We start from the raw sequence: 24,372 nt of genomic DNA on the forward strand, positions 1-24,372 counted from the left end.
TACAAGAAAACTCATTTAATGATTCAACTATGATTACATAGCATGCATAATAACATACAACACAAAGTACTTCAAACACTTTAAATATCAAAAGTTAAGAATACAATCAACACTTCTCAATACTTATTTAAATGTGTCGATGAGTTACGTTACAGCCCCTGAGTGGAGAACTATTACAAATAATGTTATTACGATGTTCTCCACGAGGTGTCACTGTCCCAGTTTTTAATCCTCCTAAAGAGGGGCTTTAATGTAACTCAACAACTGCTAACAAACTTCAACTGTCCTCTGACTTCTTCATTAATACAATCAAACAATCACGGTATGTCTACTAAAAGAATGCCACTAAACAGAAATCTGACATTTTGTCCAGTTAAAGTCCAGACAGAAGAGGGGGGGGGGTATTAGTTAGTGTACTTGTCCTTTCAGTGCTTATTTAATTTATACAGTAGGTCTCCAGCCCCTGAGCTGATCCAATCCCGACATCCTGTTCTTAAAGCTTACAATATGGCATCATTATTAAAGTCAGATATAAACAAAAATGTAAAAATTAAAAGCCATTAAAAAATATCAGCGCTTCTTAAGAGTAGCTACTTGTTGCATGGTTTTATAAAAAATAAAAAATAAAGGTTCTGACCTTCAAATACAATTTTATATTGTTTTTGTATTGTTCTTTTTTTCAGTTGAAAATACTTCCTACCAAAATCCGTTGTGCATTTTTATGAGAAATAAAACCTTTTTTTTTTTTTATTGAAATGTGCTACAAAAGATAGAAAAATAGTTTTAAAGTTGGCAGCAGACTGGCTGGGCTCAGAGGTGGTGGTGGGGGGGGTTGGATCACATGATGGAGCAGCTTCTGTTCGCAGCGTGAGAGTCCTCCTGCACACACACACATTCATGGTTCAATTTAAAACACACTGCTACACACACATTAACATTCTAAAAAACAGAACTGATAAAGACTGACTTATTTTTATGAATAATGTGCTCAGATAAATGTTTTTTAGTATTATTATTACACGGCTTAGTTGAATACTCGATTCCGATTGGTCAATTGGGACATTTCAGAGGTTGTTAAGACACAATAATGACCGTTACTAAGGAGGTTCGAGGGAGTCAACAGAAGAAGACAGACAGGAAGTAAACACTAATTATGTATACGTTTGTCTGAAATGTGGGGGGGTGTCGGTGCCAAGCTCATATTCTCACCTGCCCCAGGAGAAAGTTGTCCTCCTCTTCATCATCACCTTCCTCATCCTGCTCTTCTAATCCCGTCTTATACGTGGTGGTTCTCCTCGCCACTTCCTGCCACACAAACACACATAGGGGATGTTTTTGAATGTCAAAAAGAGATACTTTACTGCATGAAAAATGACTTGAGTGTGTGTGTGTGTGTGTGTGTGTGTGTGACTGAGTGTGTGTGTGACTGAGTGAGTATATGTGTGTGTGACTGAGTATGTGTGTGTGACTGAGTGTGAGTGTGTGTGTGTGAGACTGAGTGTGTGTGTGTGTGTGACTGAGTGTGTGTGTGACTGAGTATGTGTGTGACTGAGTATGTGTGTGTGTGTGTGTGACTGAGTATGTGTGTGTGTGACTGAGTATGTGTGTGTGTGACTGAGTATGTGTGTGTGTGACTGAGTATGTGTGTGTGTGTGACTGAGTATGTGTGTGTGTGACTGAGTATGTGTGTGTGACTGAGTATGTGTGTGTGACTGAGTATGTGTGTGTGACTGAGTATGTGGGTTGACTGAGTATGTGTGTGTGACTGAGTATGTGTGTGTGTGACTGAGTATGTGTGTGTGACTGAGTATGTGTGTGTGACTGAGTATGTGTGTGTGACTGAGTATGTGTGTGTGACTGAGTATGTGTGTGTGACTGAGTATGTGTGTGTGACTGAGTATGTGTGTGTGACTGAGTATGTGTGTGTGTGTTGACTGAGTATGTGTGTGTGACTGAGTATGTGTGTGTGACTGAGTATGTGTGTGTGACTGAGTATGTGTGTGTGACTGAGTATGTGTGTGTGACTGAGTATGTGTGTGTGACTGAGTATGTGTGTGTGACTGAGTATGTGTGTGTGACTGAGTATGTGTGTGTGACTGAGTGTGTGTGTGTGTGACTGAGTGTGTGTGTGTGACTGAGTGTGTGTGTGTGTGACTGAGTGTGTGTGTGTGACTGAGTGTGTGACTGAGTGTGTGTGTGTGACTGAGTGTGTGTGTGTGACTGAGTGTGTGTGTGTGACTGAGTGTGTGTGTGTGACTGAGTGTGTGTGTGTGACTGAGTGTGTGTGTGTGACTGAGTGTGTGTGTGACTGAGTTTGTATGTGACTGAGTGAGTATATGTGTGTGTGACTGAGTATATGAGTGAGTGAGTGTATCTGAGTGAGTGTATCTGAGTGAGTATATGTGTGTGTGACTGAGTGAGTATATGTGTGTGTGACTGAGTATATGTGTGTGTGACTGAGTGTGTGACTGAGTGAGTGAGTGTGTCTGAATGAGTATATGTGTGTGTGACTGAGTGAGTATATGTGTGTGTGACTGTGTGTGTGTGTGTCTGAGTGAGTATATGTGTGTGTCTGAATGAGTATATGTGTGTGTGACTGAGTGAGTATATGTGTGTGTGACTGTGTGTGTGTGTGTCTGAGTGAGTATATGTGTGTGACTGAGTGAGTATGTGTGTGTGACTGAGTGAGTATGTGTGAGTGAGTATGTGTGACTGAGTGAGTTCACCTCTCCCTGAGGGCTGAGCAGCACCACGTGGACGTCCCGTCCGGACCCCCAGGAGTTCTGGTTCTTCCACACCAGGTCTGAGGGGGGTTTGGAGCTCACGCCAGCATCAGACGCCCACACCTAAACAGAGAAAACATCAGCTTCATATTCAACACAGACATAGAAAGCTTGAGACACAACAAACCTCAGTGCGTCTGCTTTGTGAATACCTCCGGAGCCAACATTTGTACATTTCACATAGTGGAGAACAATAGCAACCTTGGGTGAATCCTGTTTTTAACTCTGACGCTGTTGCTGCTATAAACGCCTGAACTTCCCCAAGGGGATAAAGAAAGTTCCATCTTATCTCATCTACTGCGTGCCAACATTTGTACATTTTACAAAGTAATAATAATAATACATTTATTTTATATAGACGCCTTTCAAGGCTCTCAAGGTCGCCGTACAAACACATAAAAAAAAGGATACACAATACATAACACCAGCATAAGAGACATAAACAAGACAATGCAGTATATAACAAATCAAATCAATAAAACAGAGGATGTGTGATGAATAGTGATCAGGGTGGATATGCGAGTGTGAAGAGATATGTTTTGAGGCGTGATTTGAAAATGGGGAGAGAGTCAGTGTTGCGGATGTCAGGTGGGAGGGAGTTCCAGAGGCGGGGTGCAGAGCGGCTGAAGGCTCTTGACCCCATGGTGGTGGAAAGTGGAGAACAATGGCTAAGTCCCATCTTTAACATGCTGTGTGGAAATGGGTTTTAAAGACACAACTCTCAACTACAGTGACGCCATGTAGAGAATATAATAATACATTTGATTTTTATAGCGCTTTTCCTAATGCTCAAAGACACTTTACATTAGTGTTGCCACGATACCAACATTTTGGTTTCGATACCAAGTCAAGAATTGCGATTCAATACTTTTCTTAAAAAAAGGTCTTAATGTAATTATTGTGCTTTATTTCACACCAGAACCATAACACAAACTTTTAAACAATGAGAACAATAAATAAAATAAATGACTAGAATTTGTATTAAATAAAATGAAGTATCATCTATAAACAACTTTTTAGTTTTTCGCTTCTGGCGTCTTTTTTGTCCACTCCCACTTGCAGCCATGCTTCTCGTTTTCTCACATGCTCTGGCAGCTAGAGCGTGCACGAGAGAGGGGAGGCACTTAGAGCGTGCACGAGAGAGGGGAGGCACTTAGAGCGTGCACGAGAGGGGAGGCACTTAGAGCGTGCGAGAGAGGGGAGGCACTTAGAGCGTGCACGAGAGAGGGGAGGGACTTAGAGCGTGCACGAGAGAGGGGAGGGACTTAGAGCGTGCACGAGAAAGGGGAGGGACTTAGAGCGTGCACGAGAAAGGGGAGGGACTTAGAGCGTGCACGAGAAAGGGGAGGGACTTAGAGCGTGCACGAGAAAGGGGAGGGACTTAGAGCGTGCACGAGAAAGGGGAGGGACTTAGAGCGTGCACGAGAAAGGGGAGGGACTTAGAGCGTGCACGAGAGAGGGGAGGGACTTAGAGCATGCATGAGAGAGGGGAGGGACTCAGAGCGTGCACGAGAGAGGGGAGGGACTCAGAGCGTGCACGAGAGAGGGGAGGGACTTATAGCGTGCACGAGAGAGGGGAGGGACTTAGAGCGTGCACGAGAGAGGGGAGGGACTTAGAGCGTGCTTGAGAGGGGAGGGACTTAGACCGTGCTTGAGAGGGGAGGGACTTAGTGTGCTTGAGAGGGGAGGGACTTAGAGCGTGCTTGAGAGGGGAGGGACTTAGAGCGTGCTTGAGAGGGGAGGGACTTAGTGTGCTTGAGAGGGGAGGGACTTAGAGCTTGCACGAGAGAGGGGAGGGACTTAGAGCGTGCTTGAGAGGGGAGGGCCTGCAGGCACGGCTGCAGTGCAGGGAGTGGAAGCAGAGCGCTGAACACACACGGCTCTTATTAAAACAGCGCTTTCTCACCGGAGTACTTTTCCCCGTCATTCTTAAAGTACCGATACTAATGAAACGGAGGAATCGTAACGTTTTTAACGGCAGGGTATCGCGGTACCTTTCAAGTATCGGTACACCGTGCAACACTACTTTACATAAAATCCCATGTAAATCACAAAAAAAAAATCAATAAGTCTCACGTGTATTACATCTTCTGATCTGCCTTTTAGAGACGAGTGATCAAACTTTTTCAAACTAATATCGGCTGACAGGTTAAACACACGGCTCGAGAGAAATGGAGCACTTCTCATATTCCTCAAAAGGCTCTTATTTTCTTCCTTTAAAAACATTGTAAAATAACCGACATGATTTAAAACTGGACATCTCCAACACTCGTAACTAAACACAAACTCTTACCGTGACTTTCTGGCCGGCCTTCAGGACAAATTTGGGGGTGAACTTGTAGGTGGCGGAATCATTTTCAATCGTCTTCATCATCTCAAAACCGACCATTGCCTGATCCTGAGACAAAAACAATAAAGAGCTCAGTCAGAAACAGAGGTTAAATCGGATCTCCTTCAGAATCAGAACACCTTTATTCGTCCCACAGAATAAAGATTACAACATTAAAATACATCTCTTGTGACAGTTCTGAAGCAGCCAGGTTATTGCACAGGGGTGTTATAGCATAGTCTGTGTTGTATGTGCTTGAGGATGTAGAGTGTTTGGGCGAGGAGCAGATGGTAGGGTGTGACAACACAGACCTACCTGATGTGGAAACACTTTTCAAACTGACAAATGTACATGGCAATATTAATTAGTCCTAAAGTTGATAACACAATTAGTGATTCAAATTAATCAAAGGGGGGAATGTTAAGGAAATTGTGCTATCAAATGTGTTAACATTGCTAACCTTAGTTTCTCTGATTAGGTCATCTCTTGTGAGTGAACCTTAAATGTATGTGTGGTCAACAGGGGGGGGCGAGGGTTCTGCATACTGTGTCTGAGGGGTGTCTGGATATCCCATTGTCTTGTAGGGTGTGATGGTTTTGCATACAGTGCCAGAGGGGGTATCAGCTGGCCTCCCAGAATGTTGTTGTAATGTAAATCTGCTTTGATGTCCTCTTATAAAGAGAGCCTGTTTCAGAACAGGACGTTCTCCGTTGGAGGAGACGTCATACTTGCAAGTATAAAGATCCTTATTGCTTTTAATATGAATATTGTGTTGCTGTACGTTTGTTACCCAACTGATTATTCTCTCTAGACCACAGCTGATTTTAAAGCTGCTACGACAGGCTCTACCAATAATAACCTCAGAAACGTCCCAATTGACCAATCAGAATCGAGTATTCAACCAAGCTGTGTAATACAAATATTTAAAAACATTTATTCGAGCACATTATTCAGAAAAATGCTTGTATAAGTCAGACAAATATAAACTACCGGAGCTCTGATGCATTTTATTGTCTGCATCACACATCAGTGATGATCTGGATTTTAAATTAGTTTAAATGTAGTATTCATGTGTTAAGACTACTTTTTTTTTTGTCAATTAAAGTTGGAAACATTTTCTAACGTATCTTAGTTGATAAGAAAAAAGCCCAATGACTTATTTCCATAACAAGCTTGAAATAAACCCTTCACATTTCTCATTATAATCAATCTGAGGCTTCTGGTTTAAGGGCTGAGCTGCCAACACTCACAAGCATCCTGTACCTACATTTGATTGATGTCGCTAACTTATAACTGATCTTATGAGGCGATATACCTCTAGTGAGCGGCCCAGACCTATGTATATTTTTCTGTATGTGGCCCTCGGTGAAAAAGGTTTGAACACCCCTGTAATAGATGTTTCAGCCGTATCTCCACACTCGAAGAAATGCAGGAGCTCACCTCCTCTCCGGTGTTTTGGAGGCAGATGAACTTTCCGTCGGTGTCGGTCTCGTCGATGCAGATGGGCCCTGTGGCCGAGGCAGAGTGAGAGATAGACACCGAGCTGCTGGCTTCCTGTTCCTCCACGTCGACGCGCTTCCTCTTTCCGTGAGAGGTGCGAACGCTGCGACTGCTGGAGGCTCGAGACACCGTGACCCGAGCCGAAGGACTGGGAGACAGCATCAGTCTGCGGGACGGAAACACAGGAAACAATCAGCACCAACAAGAAGGCAATCAAGAAACACAACCATTTACATTTAATGGACTTTTAGAAATGTTATCAGTTCATGTACGTCGTGAATGTAAGAGGATAAGTACATTTTTGGATACAAATCAATTGTTGGGAAAATACTGAACGTCCTCTTCCAACATGAGAGTAACGTGATGACAAAGGTATCCCAACTGTAGCTGTGAACATGACAGGATGTGTGATTACCTAGAAGAGCATCAGGACTGTTTGAGGCAGATGATAGCTATGTGATTAACATGATGATTCAGCCTCTATGGAGAGAGACATCAAGCATGCTCATTTCTGACGTGGAGCTAATCTGAAGTAAACATTGAATACTGCTTTCTATTCCTCCATCTTGTGACTGTGTGACTCCCTCTCTTGGATATCAGCATGTGAAGGACACTGTTCAGGAACTAGTTGATGCTCTGTATGTGATTACTTCCATTCTGGAGAGGATCACAGATTCATGGATCCTGAGATTGAAGCTCAAGCCGGGGATGAGTGATATTTTTCATAACATCAATCAATGAATTTCTCCTTCATTTTGTTTCTCTGTCATAGAGCTTGTTTGTATATACTCATGTCTTCTATTACTCGTGGTGCATGCATACAGTGTGCAGGTACACATTTACAAAAGGTCTCCTATCATGCAAAATGCACTTTTTGATGTCTTTTATACATCAACATGTGTCCCCGGTGTGTCGGGGAACTCACGCAGCGTCAGGAAATAAAACCCTCTCTTTTCCTCCGTACCCAAATCTCTAAAAACGGGGAACAACGGAGCTGATCCAGATTTGCGTCCGATATGACGTAATATCTGAAATGTGGACCCACGGCCCAATCAGAAACGTTGCTAACAGAAACAATGCCCGACTGTTTTGGACGTAATATGGTCTTTGTTTACATTAGTAATGCTACAGACCCAGAATGAGCACTTTAGTAACAGGGCTGAAATAGAGGATATGAGGCATGGCTAGAATGGGAGATCTGTTTGGCATTTTGAGCGAAACACTTCATAGACATGTTTTTTATATATCTGAGAACTATAATATATGCCTAAAAATAGTATAATAGGAGACCTTTAACTGTTGCCTCACTACTCCGGGTCCTCACCTTTCCTCCTCTCCCTCCAGGAGTTTTCGGTAGGCGTTGATCTCCATGTCCAGAGCCAGTTTGAGGTCCAGCAGCTGCTCGTAGTCGTTGAGCTGCTGCTGCATCTTGGTCTGGATCTCGGCCACCTCTCGGTCTCGGTCCGACAGCATCCTGCGACTCCGATCCTTCTCCTGAGAAAGAGCCGCCTCCAGCTCCACGATCTGGTCACGCCAACCACGAGTCTATAAACACGGAGAGAGAGGGGGGGTCAGAGTCTGAGCGCGATGATGCCCATGTCTCAGAGGCTACACTTTATCACGTCAAGAGATAAGATGAGAACTTACCCGAATGCAGGAGCCAACAAAATACTAAAAAGCATAATGTTCTTCGATTTATCATTCTATTTTTTCTTCAGCCAACGTTGCCTCAACCGAGCAGGCAAAATAATTGTAGACTCTTCACACCCTGGACACTTCCTGTTTGCTCTTCTGCCCTCCGGTAGACGCTACAGGTCAATTCAATCAAGGACAACCCGACTGAAAAACAGTTTCTACCCCAGAGCCATACGAGAACTGAACGCCGTCAAACGCTGAACTGAACAGTTACAACTGCACTACTTTTTAATAGTTTTATTAACTGATCGACATCAGAGATGCAAAATATCATCCCTGTGTTTTTTATATTGTAAACTGTATTTAAATAATGTGCGGGCATGTATGCATGTTGGTATGGATGTGTGAGCATATGTTTATGTGGAAATGCAGTGCGAGGATTGCTTTTTTAAATGTCGTTGTACCTGGTGCGATGACAATAAAGGAATTCTATTCTAAATCCAACATTGACCACTGGGTCGTTGTTCTTCCAGACTCCCATATTTTATATATCACACACGGGCAGCTTCCTGGTTGTTGGGAGCACCTGGAAATAGAGAGTCGGTCTATTTTGGGCATCAATAAAATAAGCGTCTGGATTTGATAAAGAATTAAAGAGTGTGTGAACAGTGTCGGTTTATATACAATTCTCGACGGCCGCAGCACTGAAAAATAATTACAAACCAATTGTATGTGCACTTTGCAGGAATCTAAATATAATACTTTTAACAAAGTGAAGCTTCGCTGAATAAGATACTGAGGGAGTTTTCATTTCAGGTAAATTCTCCACGTCAAATGAAGCAAACAATGTCCACAGGAAGTTGATATGAAAACATATCCGAGATAGTTAAATATTTGGTCCTTTGGAAACACTTTTTAAACTTTAATCTTAAAATCCAGATGCGACAGATTTCAAAGTGACAGTTTAGAGGAAGGGGTGGGGCTGTCTGAGTCAGCACCTAAAATGTTGAGGAAGTGCAGCTTAACCTGAGTCTTATTGTGATGTCAGAATGTAATAAGAAAAGTAATCTACAACCTTTGACAAGAGTCTGATAACACAAATTAACAAGTGTAGAATCAGCGATTTACAGACTGATTTAATGAAGGTATTGCACGTGGACACATCTGAGGTAGATACACCCACATTCATTCTCTTTTTCTACCTTCTTTCGCCCTGTTTGTCTGCTTAAACCAAATTGAAACAATATTTTACAATTAGTTTATTTTATTTATCCCTACTTCAATTATTGTGGGGCACCAACCATCACTTTATAAATTAAGATAAAGAACAAGCAGTTTTATTCCACAAGCCATAAGACCATTAAACACCTGAACTTTTCCTTAAACATTCACCTGATTGCATTTTGCTAATTATTTATCTAATGTATCTATTTATATATTTATTTATATATAAATAGACTCTTCTTGCACTATTTCAATTTTTATTTGCACTTACTTGCACATCTCCAAACATTCTCTTGCACTATTTCATCGGTTTTATTTGTTCTATATATCCTAAGTTTTTCATTGCCATATCTACACTGTAGCTAATGTGCTAAACATTTGTGTTGTAATGTTACTATAGTGTTTTTAAAATAGTTCTCCATCTGTGTTTTTCTTTTACTTGTATGTATGCACCGCGACACCAAGTCAAATTCCTACGTGGTAATAAACCCGTTTCTGATGACAATAAAGCCTTGAAACTTGAACGAGTCGTTTCCCCAAATGTGTAAGAGCTGGTTTAGCTTCTGGTTTTTACAGGGAACATACGAGCGCTTTTGACCACGTATCGTACACCAATCAGTGAATGTAAAGCTCGGTAAGAGAAGATGCCCACCTCCTTCTGCATGGATCCCAGCTGCGCGGTGAGGCTGTCGATCCTCAGGGAGGATTCTCTCAGCTCCTCTCGGGCCGTGCTGGCCGACGCTCCGTTCATCTCAGACATCCTGCGCAGGTCCTCCAGCTGAGGATAAAACACAGAGGTTTGAGAGGCGCTCACATCAACACTGCTTCGGTTTCATCACCCTGAAAGAGGAACTGAGCGGTCACTTCCTGACATGCAGGAAGTTGTGTACATTGCTTGCGTCACTTTCAGATTAACTAGTTATCACTTTGACAGATAGTTGCGTAGGAGGATGATTCAAACTGTCCGTCAACATACTACAGAGAGAATATGTGCATCTTGTTTTATCTTTTATAAGAGTGCCATTACATGCAGTTGAGCCACCTGTGTTAAAAAAGTATCTTCCCTTCATCTGAAAGGTCAGCTTTCTGTTTTCATCTTCTAAAGCACATGGGTCAAACTCAAGGCCCGGGGGCCAAATCAGGCCCGTGGTGGATTTAATTTCGGCCCGCAGGATAATTTCTAATTACTATTAGATCTGGCCCGCCGGTATATTGCACGCACACCTTCACTCCATCCTGAGGGTCTCCTCCGCTCAGAGCCTGAGCCCAAACATTGATGACCTTGCACCCAAGATGAGATGCCAAGTATCTGAGCTAGCATCACAGAGCAGCACACTGAGTTTAATGGATGTTTCCTTCTGCACTTTCTCTCAGGACAACAGGGCATGTTTGGTTTTCTCTTTGAGGGGAATAGTTTTGTTGAAGCTGTTGTTGGCCTGTGGGAAAATGTACTCATAAGAAATGACTCTGGAGAATCTGCAGATAGAGCCATAAGAAATGAATGCAACTGATTATTTAATGTTGTTTTTAAAAAGGCACTAATTTAAGCTTTGTTAGTTCCAGGTTTAATATGTGCAATAAGTTCATTTCAATAAGTTCTGCAATAAACATTGAACCAGTCCGGCCCTCGACTAGCACCCAATGTTTTATTTTGGCTCTCTGTGTATTTGAGTTTGACACGACTGTTTTAAAGGATCACACAAAAGGCCCAATGGAGGTGGATTGTAAACATTAGCAGAGCACTTGCTACATGTTGCGCAAACCAACTCAAGAGAAACTAAGAGAGCTGTTAGAAAGGATAACATTTAAATACAGCCTTTCATCTAAAACTCATTAATACTGAGCCGTAATTCAAGGCTCAGCCAATGTGTGCATATGTTTGTAAATCTTTCCACGTCTAGATCCTTTCGTTTTTAATTGACTCTCAATAGCATACAATGATATGTTCTTTGCACTTTGTGGCAGCAGCTTGTGTTTGCCAGCTCCAGATGTTTCCCTGTTTGTGTGGAACAACTGGAATGAACCCATCCAACACTTCTGGGAAGAACTGAAGGTCTAGTGGGGTTTAGTTCAAAGTCAGTGATGGACCTCACTAATGCTTGAGTGGGTTGGAGCGAAGACCCTGCAGCCCGCTTCCAAAATGAGTTGGAAATACCTCCCATGGGTTTGGAGTCACGTGTTAAACTCTCAAACTGTGTTTTTTTCACCCCCTTGTTCATAATGTGTAGTTTTGAATTCTCGCAAACGACATAAAATACAAATGACTCAGTTTCTGTCATGATTTTATATTTAAATGTTGCTTTGTAGAGCGATTTCCTGGAAGAGATTCACATATTCTGCCTTCTGTCGTAGCAGGTGGCTCCTTCACATGCAATGAATTACTATGTAAAAGGTGATGTGTACCAAAACAGTGTGTGTGAGGACAGAGTGAGTGTGAGGACAGAGTGTGTGTGAGGACAGAGTGTGTGTGAGGACAGAGTGTGTGTGTGTGAGGACAGAGTGTGTGTGAGTGTGAGGACAGAGTGTGAGTGTGAGGACAGAGTGTGAGTGTGAGGACAGAGTGTGAGTGTGAGGACAGAGTGAGTGTGAGGACAGAGTGAGTGTGTGTGTGAGGACAGAGTGAGTGTGTGTGTGAGGACAGAGTGTGTGTGTGTGAGGACAGAGTGTGTGTGTGTGAGGACAGAGTGTGTGTGTGTGAGGACAGAGTGTGTGTGTGTGAGGACAGAGTGTGTGTGTGTGTGAGGACAGAGTGTGTGTGTGTGGACAGAGTGATTGAGTGAGGACAGAGTGAGTGAGTGAGGACAGAGTGAGTGAGTGAGGACAGAGTGAGTGAGTGAGGACAGAGTGAGTGAGGACAGAGTGAGTGAGGACAGAGTGAGTGAGTGAGGACAGAGTGAGTGAGTGAGGACAGAGTGAGTGAGTGTTCGTACTTTGGTCACATGGGCGCCCTCCATGTTCTCCTTGTAGATGATGATCTGCTCCTCATTCTGAGTCCTCATGTCCATCAGAGCCTGAGTCAGTTTGTACTCGTACTCCACTTTCCGTCCAGAATCCACCTCCACCAGGCGGCTATCGTAGCGCTGCCGGGCCTCCTTCACTTCCTGGAGCAAAACACAGTCAGAACACAGTCAGAACACAGTCACAACACAGTCACAACACAGTCACAACACAGTCAGAACACAGTCAGAACACAGTCAGAACACAGTCACAACACAGTCACAACACAGTCACAACACAGTCACAACACAGTCAGAACACAGGAAAAACAGTCAGAAAACTCACACAGAACGATGTTATTAAACTCAAACCCAACTCATACGAATTAGGAAGCTATCCAATAAGGGGGGGGGGTCCTTTGAAACTCTAGATTAAACTAGTCCTCGAGGTCGACAAATATAAATGAAACATAAAAAAGGGATTCGGCAATTAATGTCGTTTTTATAGTGTTTATAGTGACCCAGGGCGTAACAATAGTCATTAGGACATGTAATCCTAAATTGCAACCCTATTAAAAACTCAAGCTGGTCATGCTTTTGCTGATGTGGCTCTTTGATTTTAAACCAATACAATATAGCTAATTCACTTGTTGAAGGATAAACGAGTGATATCTTGTATTTTTCTCGCTGTCAGTCAATCTTGTGTCGAGTTTGGTCCAACTGGTTTTGTTGGTCTGATATAGAAACAAGCCCAAATAATGCAATTTGCAAATAAAGCAACCTGTGCCAACCTCAATGGCAAACATGTGTTTTTGACTGATCTAATGCAGACTTCGGGACCAACCTGTGATCATGCATCCGTTACACATAGTTGATTATCTTGGGCGGGTTATACACTAGAATTAGATCCTAAAAATGCCATCAACTGGAATTTGGGCATCTGGAAAGAATTGTGATTATTGTGATATGTGTAGGGCCAAAGTATTTAACCTTCACTTCTCCTTTCCCGCTGTGTCGATTTGAACACTCTTTATTGTGCTTATGTGTTCTTGTTGTCCATAAGTCAGAAATACAATCATTCTGCCTCAGTATCATTCAGCCATGTATATATACTCTCGGAGTCTTGTGTAGAATGACTGGGTATATTTTAAGTTTCTGACCTCCTCCTGCATGCTCTTGCGGAAGATAATCTCCTCCGTCAGACTCTGGCAGCGGTTCTCCAGGTCGACGCGCATCAGCATCTCATCGGAGAGCTGCTGCTTGGTGTGAGCGAGACCCGTTTCCAGCTGAGAAAACAACAACAACAAGCAGTGTGTTAATATAATCAGGATGTACGGAAAACAGTTATTAAGATCAAGAGGTCTCAGAGAAAAGATGACACCACCACCTTAAATAACATTTAGATTCAGAATTAAAGCACATATCTTCTTTAATGGTCAAGGCTTTAATGTCAGGTATATCAATATGTATTGTGTGTACCGGTAGCTAGAGGGTTGCTAGTTTACTTCCCGGTCACTGTTGAGGTGTCGGGGAGCAAGGCATCGAACCCTCTACTGCTCCAGGGTCCCAAACGTTAGTAGCCACTCTGCTACGACACCTCTTCATTAATGTGCATGTGTGTGTCTTAGGACTAATGTGTGATGCTCCCGTGCATGTGTGTGTCTTAGGACTAATGTGTGATGCTCCGGTGCATGTGTGTATCTTAGGACTAATGTGTGATGCTCCGGTGCATGTGTGTGTCTTAGGACTAATGTGTGATGCTCCGGTGCATGTGTGTATCTTAGGACTAATGTGTGATGCTCCGGTGCATGTGTGTGTTTTAGGACTAATGTGTGATGCTCCGGTGCATGTGTGTGTCTTAGGACTAATGTGTGATGCTCCGGTGAATGTGTGTATCTTAGGACTAATGTGTGATGCTCCCGTGCATGTGTGTATCTTAGGACTAATGTGTGATGCTCTGGTGCATGTGTGTATCTTAGGGCTAATGTGTGATGCTCCGGTGCATGTGTGTATCTTAGGACTAATGTGTGATGCTCCGGTGCATGTGTGTATCTTAGGACTAATGTGTGATGCTCCCGTGCATGTGTGTGTCTTAGGACTAATGTGTGATGCTCCGGTGCATGTGTGTGTCTTAGGACTAATGTGTGATGCTCCGGTGAATGTGTGTATCTTAGGACTAATGTGTGATGCTCCGGTGAATGTGTGTATCTTAGGGCTAATGTGTGATGCTCTGGTGCATGTGTGTGTCTTAGGACTAATGTGTGATGCTCCGGTGCATGTGTGTGTTTTAGGACTAATGTGTGATGCTCCGGTGCATGTGTGTGTCTTAGGACTAATGTGTGATGCTCCGGTGCATGTGTGTATCTTAGGACTAATGTGTGATGCTCCGGTGAATGTGTGTGTCTTAGGACTAATGTGTGATGCTCCGGTGCATGTGTGTATCTTAGGACTAATGTGTGATGCTCCGGTGCATGTGTGTGTCTTAGGACTAATGTGTGATGCTCCGGTGAATGTGTGTATCTTAGGACTAATGTGTGATGCTCCCGTGCATGTGTGTGTCTTAGGACTAATGTGTGATGCTCCCGTGCATGTGTGTGTCTTAGGACTAATGTGTGATGCTCCCGTGCATGTGTGTGTCTTAGGACTAATGTGTGATGCTCCCGTGCATGTGTGTGTCTTAGGACTAATGTGTGATGCTCCCGTGCATGTGTGTGTCTTAGGACTAATGTGTGACGCTCCCGTGCATGTGTGTGTCTTAGGACTAATGTGTGATGCTCCCGTGCATGTGTGTGTTTTAGGACTAATGTGTGACGCTCCCGTGCATGTGTGTATCTTAGGACTAATGTGTGATGCTCTGGTGCATGTGTGTGTCTTAGGACTAATGTGTGACGCTCCGGTGAATGTGTGTATCTTAGGACTAATGTGTGATGCTCCCGTGCATGTGTGTATCTTAGGACTAATGTGTGATGCTCCGGTGCATGTGTGTGTCTTAGGACTAATGTGTGACGCTCCGGTGAATGTGTGTATCTTAGGACTAATGTGTGATGCTCCCGTGCATGTGTGTATCTTAGGACTAATGTGTGATGCTCCGGTGAATGTGTGTGTCTTAGGACTAATGTGTGATGCTCCCGTGCATGTGTGTGTCTTAGGACTAATGTGTGACGCTCCCGTGCATGTGTGTGTCTTAGGACTAATGTGTGATGCTCCCGTGCATGTGTGTGTTTTAGGACTAATGTGTGACGCTCCCGTGCATGTGTGTATCTTAGGACTAATGTGTGATGCTCTGGTGCATGTGTGTGTCTTAGGACTAATGTGTGATGCTCCCGTGCATGTGTGTGTCTTAGGACTAATGTGTGATGCTCCGGTGAATGTGTGTGTCTTAGGACTAATGTGTGATGCTCCGGTGCATGTGTGTGTCTTAGGACTAATGTGTGATGCTCCCGTGCATGTGTGTATCTTAGGACTAATGTGTGATGCTCCGGTGAATGTGTGTGTCTTAGGACTAATGTGTGACGCTCCGGTGAATGTGTGTGTCTTAGGACTAATGTGTGATGCTCCGGTGAATGTGTGTGTCTTAGGACTAATGTGTGATGCTCCCGTGCATGTGTGTATCTTAGGACTAATGTGTGATGCTCCCGTGCATGTGTGTGTCTTAGGACTAATGTGTGATGCTCCGGTGAATGTGTGTGTCTTAGGACTAATGTGTGATGCTCCCGTGCATGTGTGTATCTTAGGACTAATGTGTGATGCTCCGGTGAATGTGTGTGTCTTAGGACTAATGTGTGATGCTCCCGTGCATGTGTGTGTCTTAGGACTAATGTGTGATGCTCCGGTGCATGTGTGTATCTTAGGACTAATGTGTGATGCTCCGGTGCATGTGTGTATCTTAGGACTAATGTGTGATGCTCCGGTGCATGTGTGTGTCTTAGGACTAATGTGTGATGCTCCGGTGCATGTGTGTGTCTTAGGACTAATGTGTGATGCTCCGGTGCATGTGTGTGTCTTAGGACTAATGTGTGATGCTCCGGTGCATGTGTGTATCTTAGGACTAATGTGTGATGCTCCGGTGCATGTGTGTGTCTTAGGACTAATGTGTGATGCTCCGGTGCATGTGTGTATCTTAGGACTAATGTGTGATGCTCCCGTGCATGTGTGTATCTTAGGACTAATGTGTGATGCTCCGGTGCATGTGTGTGTCTTAGGACTAATGTGTGATGCTCCGGTGCATGTGTGTATCTTAGGACTAATGTGTGATACTCCCGTGCATGTGTGTGTCTTAGGACTAATGTGTGATGCTCCCGTGCATGTGTGTGTCTTAGGACTAATGTGTGATGCTCCCGTGCATGTGTGTGTCTTAGGACTAATGTGTGATGCTCTGGTGCATGTGTGTGTCTTAGGACTAATGTGTGATGCTCCCGTGCATGTGTGTGTCTTAGGACTAATGTGTGATGCTCCGGTGCATGTGTGTGTCTTAGGACTAATGTGTGATGCTCCCGTGCATGTGTGTGTCTTAGGACTAATGTGTGATGCTCTGGTGCATGTGTGTATCTTAGGACTAATGTGTGATGCTCCGGTGCATGTGTGTGTCTTAGGACTAATGTGTGATGCTCCGGTGCATGTGTGTGTCTTAGGACTAATGTGTGATGCTCCCGTGCATGTGTGTGTCTTAGGACTAATGTGTGATGCTCCGGTGCATGTGTGTGTCTTAGGACTAATGTGTGATGCTCCGGTGCATGTGTGTATCTTAGGACTAATGTGTGATGCTCCGGTGCATGTGTGTATCTTAGGACTAATGTGTGATGCTCCGGTGCATGTGTGTGTCTTAGGACTAATGTGTGATGCTCCCGTGCATGTGTGTGTCTTAGGACTAATGTGTGATGCTCCGGTGAATGTGTGTATCTTAGGACTAATGTGTGATGCTCCGGTGCATGTGTGTGTTTTAGGACTAATGTGTGATGCTCCCGTGCATGTGTGTGTCTTAGGACTAATGTGTGATGCTCCGGTGCATGTGTGTGTCTTAGGACTAATGTGTGATGCTCCCGTGCATGTGTGTATCTTAGGACTAATGTGTGATGCTCCGGTGCATGTGTGTGTCTTAGGACTAATGTGTGATGCTCTGGTGCATGTGTGTGTCTTAGGACTAATGTGTGATGCTCCGGTGAATGTGTGTATCTTAGGACTAATGTGTGATGCTCCGGTGAATGTGTGTGTCTTAGGACTAATGTGTGATGCTCCGGTGCATGTGTGTGTCTTAGGACTAATGTGTGATGCTCTGGTGCATGTGTGTGTCTTAGGACTAATGTGTGATGCTCCGGTGCATGTGTGTATCTTAGGACTAATGTGTGATGCTCCGGTGCATGTGTGTGTCTTAGGACTAATGTGTGACGCTCCGGTGCATGTGTGTGTCTTAGGACTAATGTGTGATGCTCCGGTGCATGTGTGTGTCTTAGGACTAATGTGTGATGCTCCGGTGCATGTGTGTGTCTTAGGACTAATGTGTGATGCTCCGGTGCATGTGTGTATCTTAGGACTAATGTGTGATGCTCCGGTGCATGTGTGTGTTTTAGGACTAATGTGTGATGCTCCGGTGCATGTGTGTATCTTAGGACTAATGTGTGATGCTCCGGTGCATGTGTGTGTCTTAGGACTAATGTGTGATGCTCCCGTGCATGTGTGTGTCTTAGGACTAATGTGTGATGCTCCGGTGAATGTGTGTATCTTAGGACTAATGTGTGATGCTCCGGTGCATGTGTGTGTCTTAGGACTAATGTGTGATGCTCCGGTGCATGTGTGTGTCTTAGGACTAATGTGTGATGCTCCGGTGCATGTGTGTATCTTAGGACTAATGTGTGATGCTCCGGTGCATGTGTGTGTCTTAGGACTAATGTGTGATGCTCCCGTGCATGTGTGTGTCTTAGGACTAATGTGTGATGCTCCGGTGAATGTGTGTATCTTAGGACTAATGTGTGATGCTCCGGTGCATGTGTGTGTCTTAGGACTAATGTGTGATGCTCCGGTGCATGTGTGTGTCTTAGGACTAATGTGTGATGCTCCGGTGAATGTGTGTATCTTAGGACTAATGTGTGATGCTCCGGTGAATGTGTGTGTCTTAGGACTAATGTGTGATGCTCCGGTGAATGTGTGTATCTTAGGACTAATGTGTGATGCTCCGGTGAATGTGTGTGTCTTAGGACTAATGTGTGATGCTCCGGTGCATGTGTGTGTCTTAGGACTAATGTGTGATGCTCCGGTGCATGTGTGTGTCTTAGGACTAATGTGTGATGCTCCCGTGCATGTGTGTGTCTTAGGACTAATGTGTGATGCTCCGGTGCATGTGTGTGTCTTAGGACTAATGTGTGATGCTCCGGTGCATGTGTGTATCTTAGGACTAATGTGTGATGCTCCCGTGCATGTGTGTATTTCTACTTTAACTGTTTACACCAGAGTGAAAGCTGGATTTCTCCTAGCGCAGGGGTGTCAAACTCAATTTCATCGCGGACCACATCAGCATTATGGTTGCACTCAAAGGGCCGGTTGTATATATATTAAATAATGTATTATATTACATTATTGGCTCTGCATTGGATTATTATCAGTTCTGCTAATAACTACGTCTGAAAGCAGAAGTCTAGGGCAAATAGTTGAAAGCAAATATTCAACAATTACACCAAATGTATTTGTAGGAGCCAAAATGATACTTAGCCTGAGTATATTATTTGTATTATTATTATTATTTGTTTACGTCACTTTTATTTGTATTTGTTGAGCACTTCCGGCAATTGCGACCTGGGTGTGGTTCGTGTATTTAGGTCACTGTTAGATGTCGGGTGCGGACGACAGAGGGTGAACTTGCGCTGACATTTCGGTCCTTCCAAGTTATTTTGTGTTTGATTTTGTTTAATAAATATATTCAACCTTCAGTATGGACTTTCTCATTGAAAACGCGTCGCAGCATAAAGCCAAGCCTCTCGGCGACTCAAATTTAAATGGGAATTGAGCCACCACCGTATATTATAATCTTTGCAAGCTCTTGCGGGCCACATACAATGAGGCAGCAGGCCTTGAGTTTGACACCCCTGCTCTAGGGGATTCATAAAGTCAAACATTTTTTTAAAACCAGGTCAAAAGCAATGGAAATCTGTCTTTTTGTCACAGTGTTACCTCCTGCAGCCGCTCCCTCAGGTCGGCCAGCATCGCCTCCAGGCCTCGACCCTCAGACAGCGCCGTGGCCAACATGGCGTCTTTAGAGTTCAGCTGAGCCTCCAGGTCCTTCAGCCGGGCCTGACATCCTGCTGCCTCCGAGTCCTTCTTGTTGAAGCTGGAAGGAGGAAGAGGAGAAGGCATGGTGAGTGAAGGTGGAGGACACCATGTGATGATGGATCCCAACCGGGGGTACGGGGCATTTGTATTAAGGGTGAGTTACACAAGTGCTTTTCATCCAAGGAGCAGTCGGGTTAAATACGGTTACAAAGGGTTTAACACAAGAAAACATGTAGGCGAATCATCACAGATGAGCGAGGGGTTTCTTATAGACAAAAAAAGTTGGGAACCACTTGTGTAGCTCTCCTTTCCCTGCATTTTCATTATAACTAAATATATTTTGCTTCATGCTTCAATACGCTATACTTTTGTTTTCTTCAAATATACAGTGTATTAGGGCTGTACCCGAATATTCGTTCCTTGGAGTACTATTCAGGTTTCAATTTTCTCCGTTAATCTCCGTCACGTTGTTTCCATAGCAACAACAACTTCCTGTCAACAGCGCTAACTCTCCTTCAAAATAAAAGCATGTCCATACAAAATAGGAAGCCAAGCCAAATTACACTTAAGTCACACAACTGCAACGAAAGTAACACAATGCGATATCCTTTTCAATTTCAAAGAACACAAATTGGGTTATAGACATTAACACATCTATAAAACAACAATACTGTAGAATAACAAAATGAATGCCGTGAATAAACCGAAATACACGCGTTGAAGCGGTTTGCTGCCGATTACTACCGAATATCCGGAGCCTGAAAAATGATATTCGGGACAGCCCTACAGTGTATAAGGTCCGCCTGCCTCAATTAATACAGTCTGACCAATGAGACTAAGGCAGGCTATAGGCCTGCAATACATATGGATGAAGAGTCATTTCCAATATGTTGACTAATCCAATAAGTGCATACACCCGCTACATCCACTGCCCTTCAGTTATTGGTGAGGCAGAAACATAATAAAAGCACAAAAGGGTTTTGCGTTTGCTCTACACATCTGTTCTCTATTTTGCATTATTTGTAATAGTCTTCCTGTTCTGATTAGGCTATACAAATGTCACGTCATGATTGCTTTTATCTTAAAAAGAATAGGCCAACACACGGTAGATAATGGACACACTTTTCCTTTTGAAAAGCACGTCAGACATCCGTTTCCCAGCGCCGGTCGGGGGTTAACTAAGTCAACAGTGGGACAGTTTCAATAGGTTTGTGAGTATGGAGGAGCTGTGCTGGGGCCAGTTGTTTTCTCATGGTGAGCCGGAGGGTTATGGGCGGGTGCTAAACTGGACAAGCTATGTGAGGAATGTGGAGAGTCGTACGTCTGCTTTTTCACATTTTACTGAGGAACATTAGCAGGGAGGCAGAACTACTGAACAATGAGCTCTCACTTCTCAGGATTAAAACCATACCAGAGTAACACACATGCCTCAAATTGTTTAACATGTTATTATCACATTGAGAAGCTAATTGAAAAAGGGAGGCCCTAATGTTCTGGTCATAAATGGCGATGAAATGACAAATTAAATCAATAGTCAGACACTTCTAGCTCCTAATGATGACTGTTTGGCATTAATAGGTGCAGCTACTTTATGTTAAAAGATATATAGTGTACATTACGACAGAATTCACTTTGTTATCAAAGTAATTTAAAGAGGTTACTGAGTTGACGTCATGTTAAAGAGGTCCATAGACTGTGCTGCAGAGATACTTACTGAAATTAGCATGCTAACCGATTGGTCTCCTGTTATCTTGTAATACCTCGGAGGCGAGAGTGAGTTACTTTAGTGTCAGACTGACCTCAGACCAGAAGGAGAAGATGTCCAGACTGGCTTGTCAATAAAAACAGCCATCGTCTGTGTGTCTGTACAGTTTGTTAAGCAGTGTAGATCCAACGTGGCAGACAGTTTGGCCGATTTGACAACTTGGAGTGGTTTTAAAAATGGCAGTTTTAACCAATTATGGATCGATTTCAAAGTTTGGGGGCTCAAAACTGCCTTTTTTTAAATCCTTAAAAATGTCTGACATTCATTCAACCTGGTCAATATAGTACAAAAGCCACATCAAAGTTATCCACGCCACTTTTTAGCCACTGTCTGCATATGCTATTTAATAAAACGTATGCCAATTGTGCAAATTGCCCAACAAGTTGGCATCCGGCAGTTTCTATGTGCCATACTATACATTTTTAACATAGAACTTTGGAGTATTCTGCTGGCAAGTACACCAATATACCGGCGCTTTAATGCATGTAGTTATACCATCCATTTACAAGACACATGGTGGAAACCAACATGAAGGACTCGTGTTTCCAACGGACTCAAACAGGCTGTCACGGCCAACTGTTGAGACGGCAGAGCGACACACAGTGGGTCCTCTGTTCAACTCACAGATCCACACCTGACGCCTCACACTCAACACCACTTGTGTGTCGTACGTGTGTGTCTGGTTCACTCTGGGACTAATGTGTCTGGTACACAAGAGTCCTTCTGCTGCATTTATTAAGCACCAACAGTGGACCTCTGAAACATTCCCACCACCAACCTGTGGTTTTTCACACTCTGGTGAAATCAAAGTAGTTATCTGATCATTTGGTTTCGCATCAAGACAAAAGAAGCATAAAATACACACAGCTGTGTCGGACAATTTGTCTGCAGTTTACAGGTGGAGCACCTTTCCAACATATATTTTAACAATGAATCGCCCAGTTGATTAATTAAGAGGCATTTTGTCTGATAATGCAGTTCAATCGCCACTTTCAGGGGTTAACAGTCACTTTGTCCATTCATGCACTTTTGCGGGACAGCTGTTATAACTGAGGCAGCTGTCAGAATAGGAACAAACACACATGTTTCATGTGTAGAAATACATGAGGGCTTTAGCACACATGACTACATGTATTACCCAATATTTAATCCCTTTAAATCTGGTATTACGATGATTTCAAATAGGCTACACTTCTGAAGCACATTTACTCTATTTTCCTCACTTAAGACCAAAAACCTTAAATTATTCACCTACATTTGTTTCTTTGTTAACAGATGCTACTTCAACAAGTGGACCCTGAATGCACCATGCCACCTTCAATGCACCATTACATCTCCAAATAAACAAAATATAGATGTTAGTGGATAATATTTAATACATTTCACCATTTATTTATAATAAAATTAGACCTGGTGAACAGTTTAATGAAGTGTATTCTTTTTCACAGACCATTGTGGGCGGGTTTAGCCCAGCTGTCAATCATTTAATAAACGTGTGACTAAGATTCAGTGTACATCAAAACAAAAGCTGCAAAGAAAACAACTATAATTGACTGAATTTAATTGATAATTGGGTTTATTGACACATGAATACTACTGTTGTGTAGTATCCGTTTACATTCACATTTAAGAAGTACAATATAAGAAAAGCACATGTTTATGATCATGTTAGGGCCATATTCCATTGTACTTTTAGAATTAGCATAGGGTCAATTAACAATGGACCACGGACCATAGTTTGGACACCTACTGGCTGACGTAGAGCTGCAGAAGTGGCTCGAAAATCAAATTCAAAGGTTTTATTGTCATATGCACAAAGCTACAGAGTAGAAATGGCAATGAAATTCTGCTGACCTGAGCTCCTCCAACAATGCAACATATATAATAAAATACAAAAGAAAAAGTAGTGCAAAAAGTATATACATGTCAATAGAATATGGGATATGTACAAGAACAGAATATGAAATTAAATAATGTAAATTAAGACTAAATCAAATACGGTTTATTGCGGTGATAACTATGTATATAAATGTGTATATTGCAAGATGACGATAATACAAATCCAAGTCAGCATTTAGCCTTTTAGCTAATTACCCAGAGAGGCTGTGATTAAAGTGTTAAAACAAAGGCTTACTTATGCGCGAGCTGCTCATGGTCAGATCTGATCTTCCCGAGCTCGATCTGCAGCCAGGCCCGCTCCTTGGAGGAATCATCCAGGCACCTTCTGGCATCGGCTAGTTCGGTCTCGTATAGCGCTTTCAGACCGGTCACCTCGCGACTCCTCACCTCCTCGGTCTCGTTTATTTGCAGATGGAGGACGCTGTTCTCAGACTCCAGGCTGCGGACCTTGTCTATGTACACGGCCAGGCGGTCGTTGAGGTTCCGGAGCTGCTGTTTCTCCTGAAGCCTGCTGATCCGTGTCGGGGTCGGTGTTAGCGGAGTGCCGCACGTGCTTCTCTTCACGCTCGGAGGAGGAGTTGCAGCTGCGGTCGCCATTGTAAAAAAAAGACGAAATAAATAATCAAAACAATAAACCACACTTCAACAAGACAAGTGCCGGTTAAACGATGTATTCGTCACCCAACCGCTCAGCCCTTGTAAAACTCTCCTTGTATTATCCCGTCTCCTTTTCTTCTTATCAGTATGAAAGAGGGGTTTGGCTTCCTAATATGGCGGCTCATTGAATATGTGACGTCGTGGAGAACTAGCCAATGGCGTTGCTCGATACAATGCGTTCCTACAACGTTAACTTTTGTGTACGCTTGTTACGAGTACCGGCTTATTCCGAAATGGCTTCGAGAAGGCGGAGTCGAGTTCCTTCATGTTTTGTTTATCTTGAATAGAGCGGGCGACTCCGTTTAGAGAAAACGAGCGCTCCCTAATTTTTCTGATAATGGCTGGTCCTGAAACCGTTTCATTGTTGGTCTACTTTACTTGAGT

At 43.3% G+C, this 24,372-nt stretch overlaps 1 protein-coding gene across 1 annotated transcript; it reads right to left on the minus strand.

The window, feature by feature from the left end:
- On the minus strand, window positions 1-24,086 carry lmnb1 (lamin B1). The gene is made up of 11 exons (XM_034202014.1): window positions 23,567-24,086; window positions 19,569-19,725; window positions 13,568-13,693; window positions 12,402-12,572; window positions 10,124-10,249; window positions 7,937-8,157; window positions 6,553-6,778; window positions 5,077-5,181; window positions 2,727-2,846; window positions 1,210-1,305; window positions 1-879 (listed from the first exon to the last, which is right to left on the minus strand). The coding sequence occupies exons 1-11, from the start codon at window positions 23,926-23,928 to the stop codon at window positions 838-840; spliced, it is 1,752 nt and encodes a 583-aa protein (XP_034057905.1). The 5' UTR covers window positions 23,929-24,086; the 3' UTR covers window positions 1-837.
- Between the last annotated feature and the right edge of the window lie 286 nt (window positions 24,087-24,372).

The sequence above is a fragment of the Gymnodraco acuticeps genome, unplaced genomic scaffold (genome assembly GCF_902827175.1).
Source record: "Gymnodraco acuticeps unplaced genomic scaffold, fGymAcu1.1, whole genome shotgun sequence".
Taxonomy (NCBI): domain Eukaryota; kingdom Metazoa; phylum Chordata; class Actinopteri; order Perciformes; family Bathydraconidae; genus Gymnodraco; species Gymnodraco acuticeps.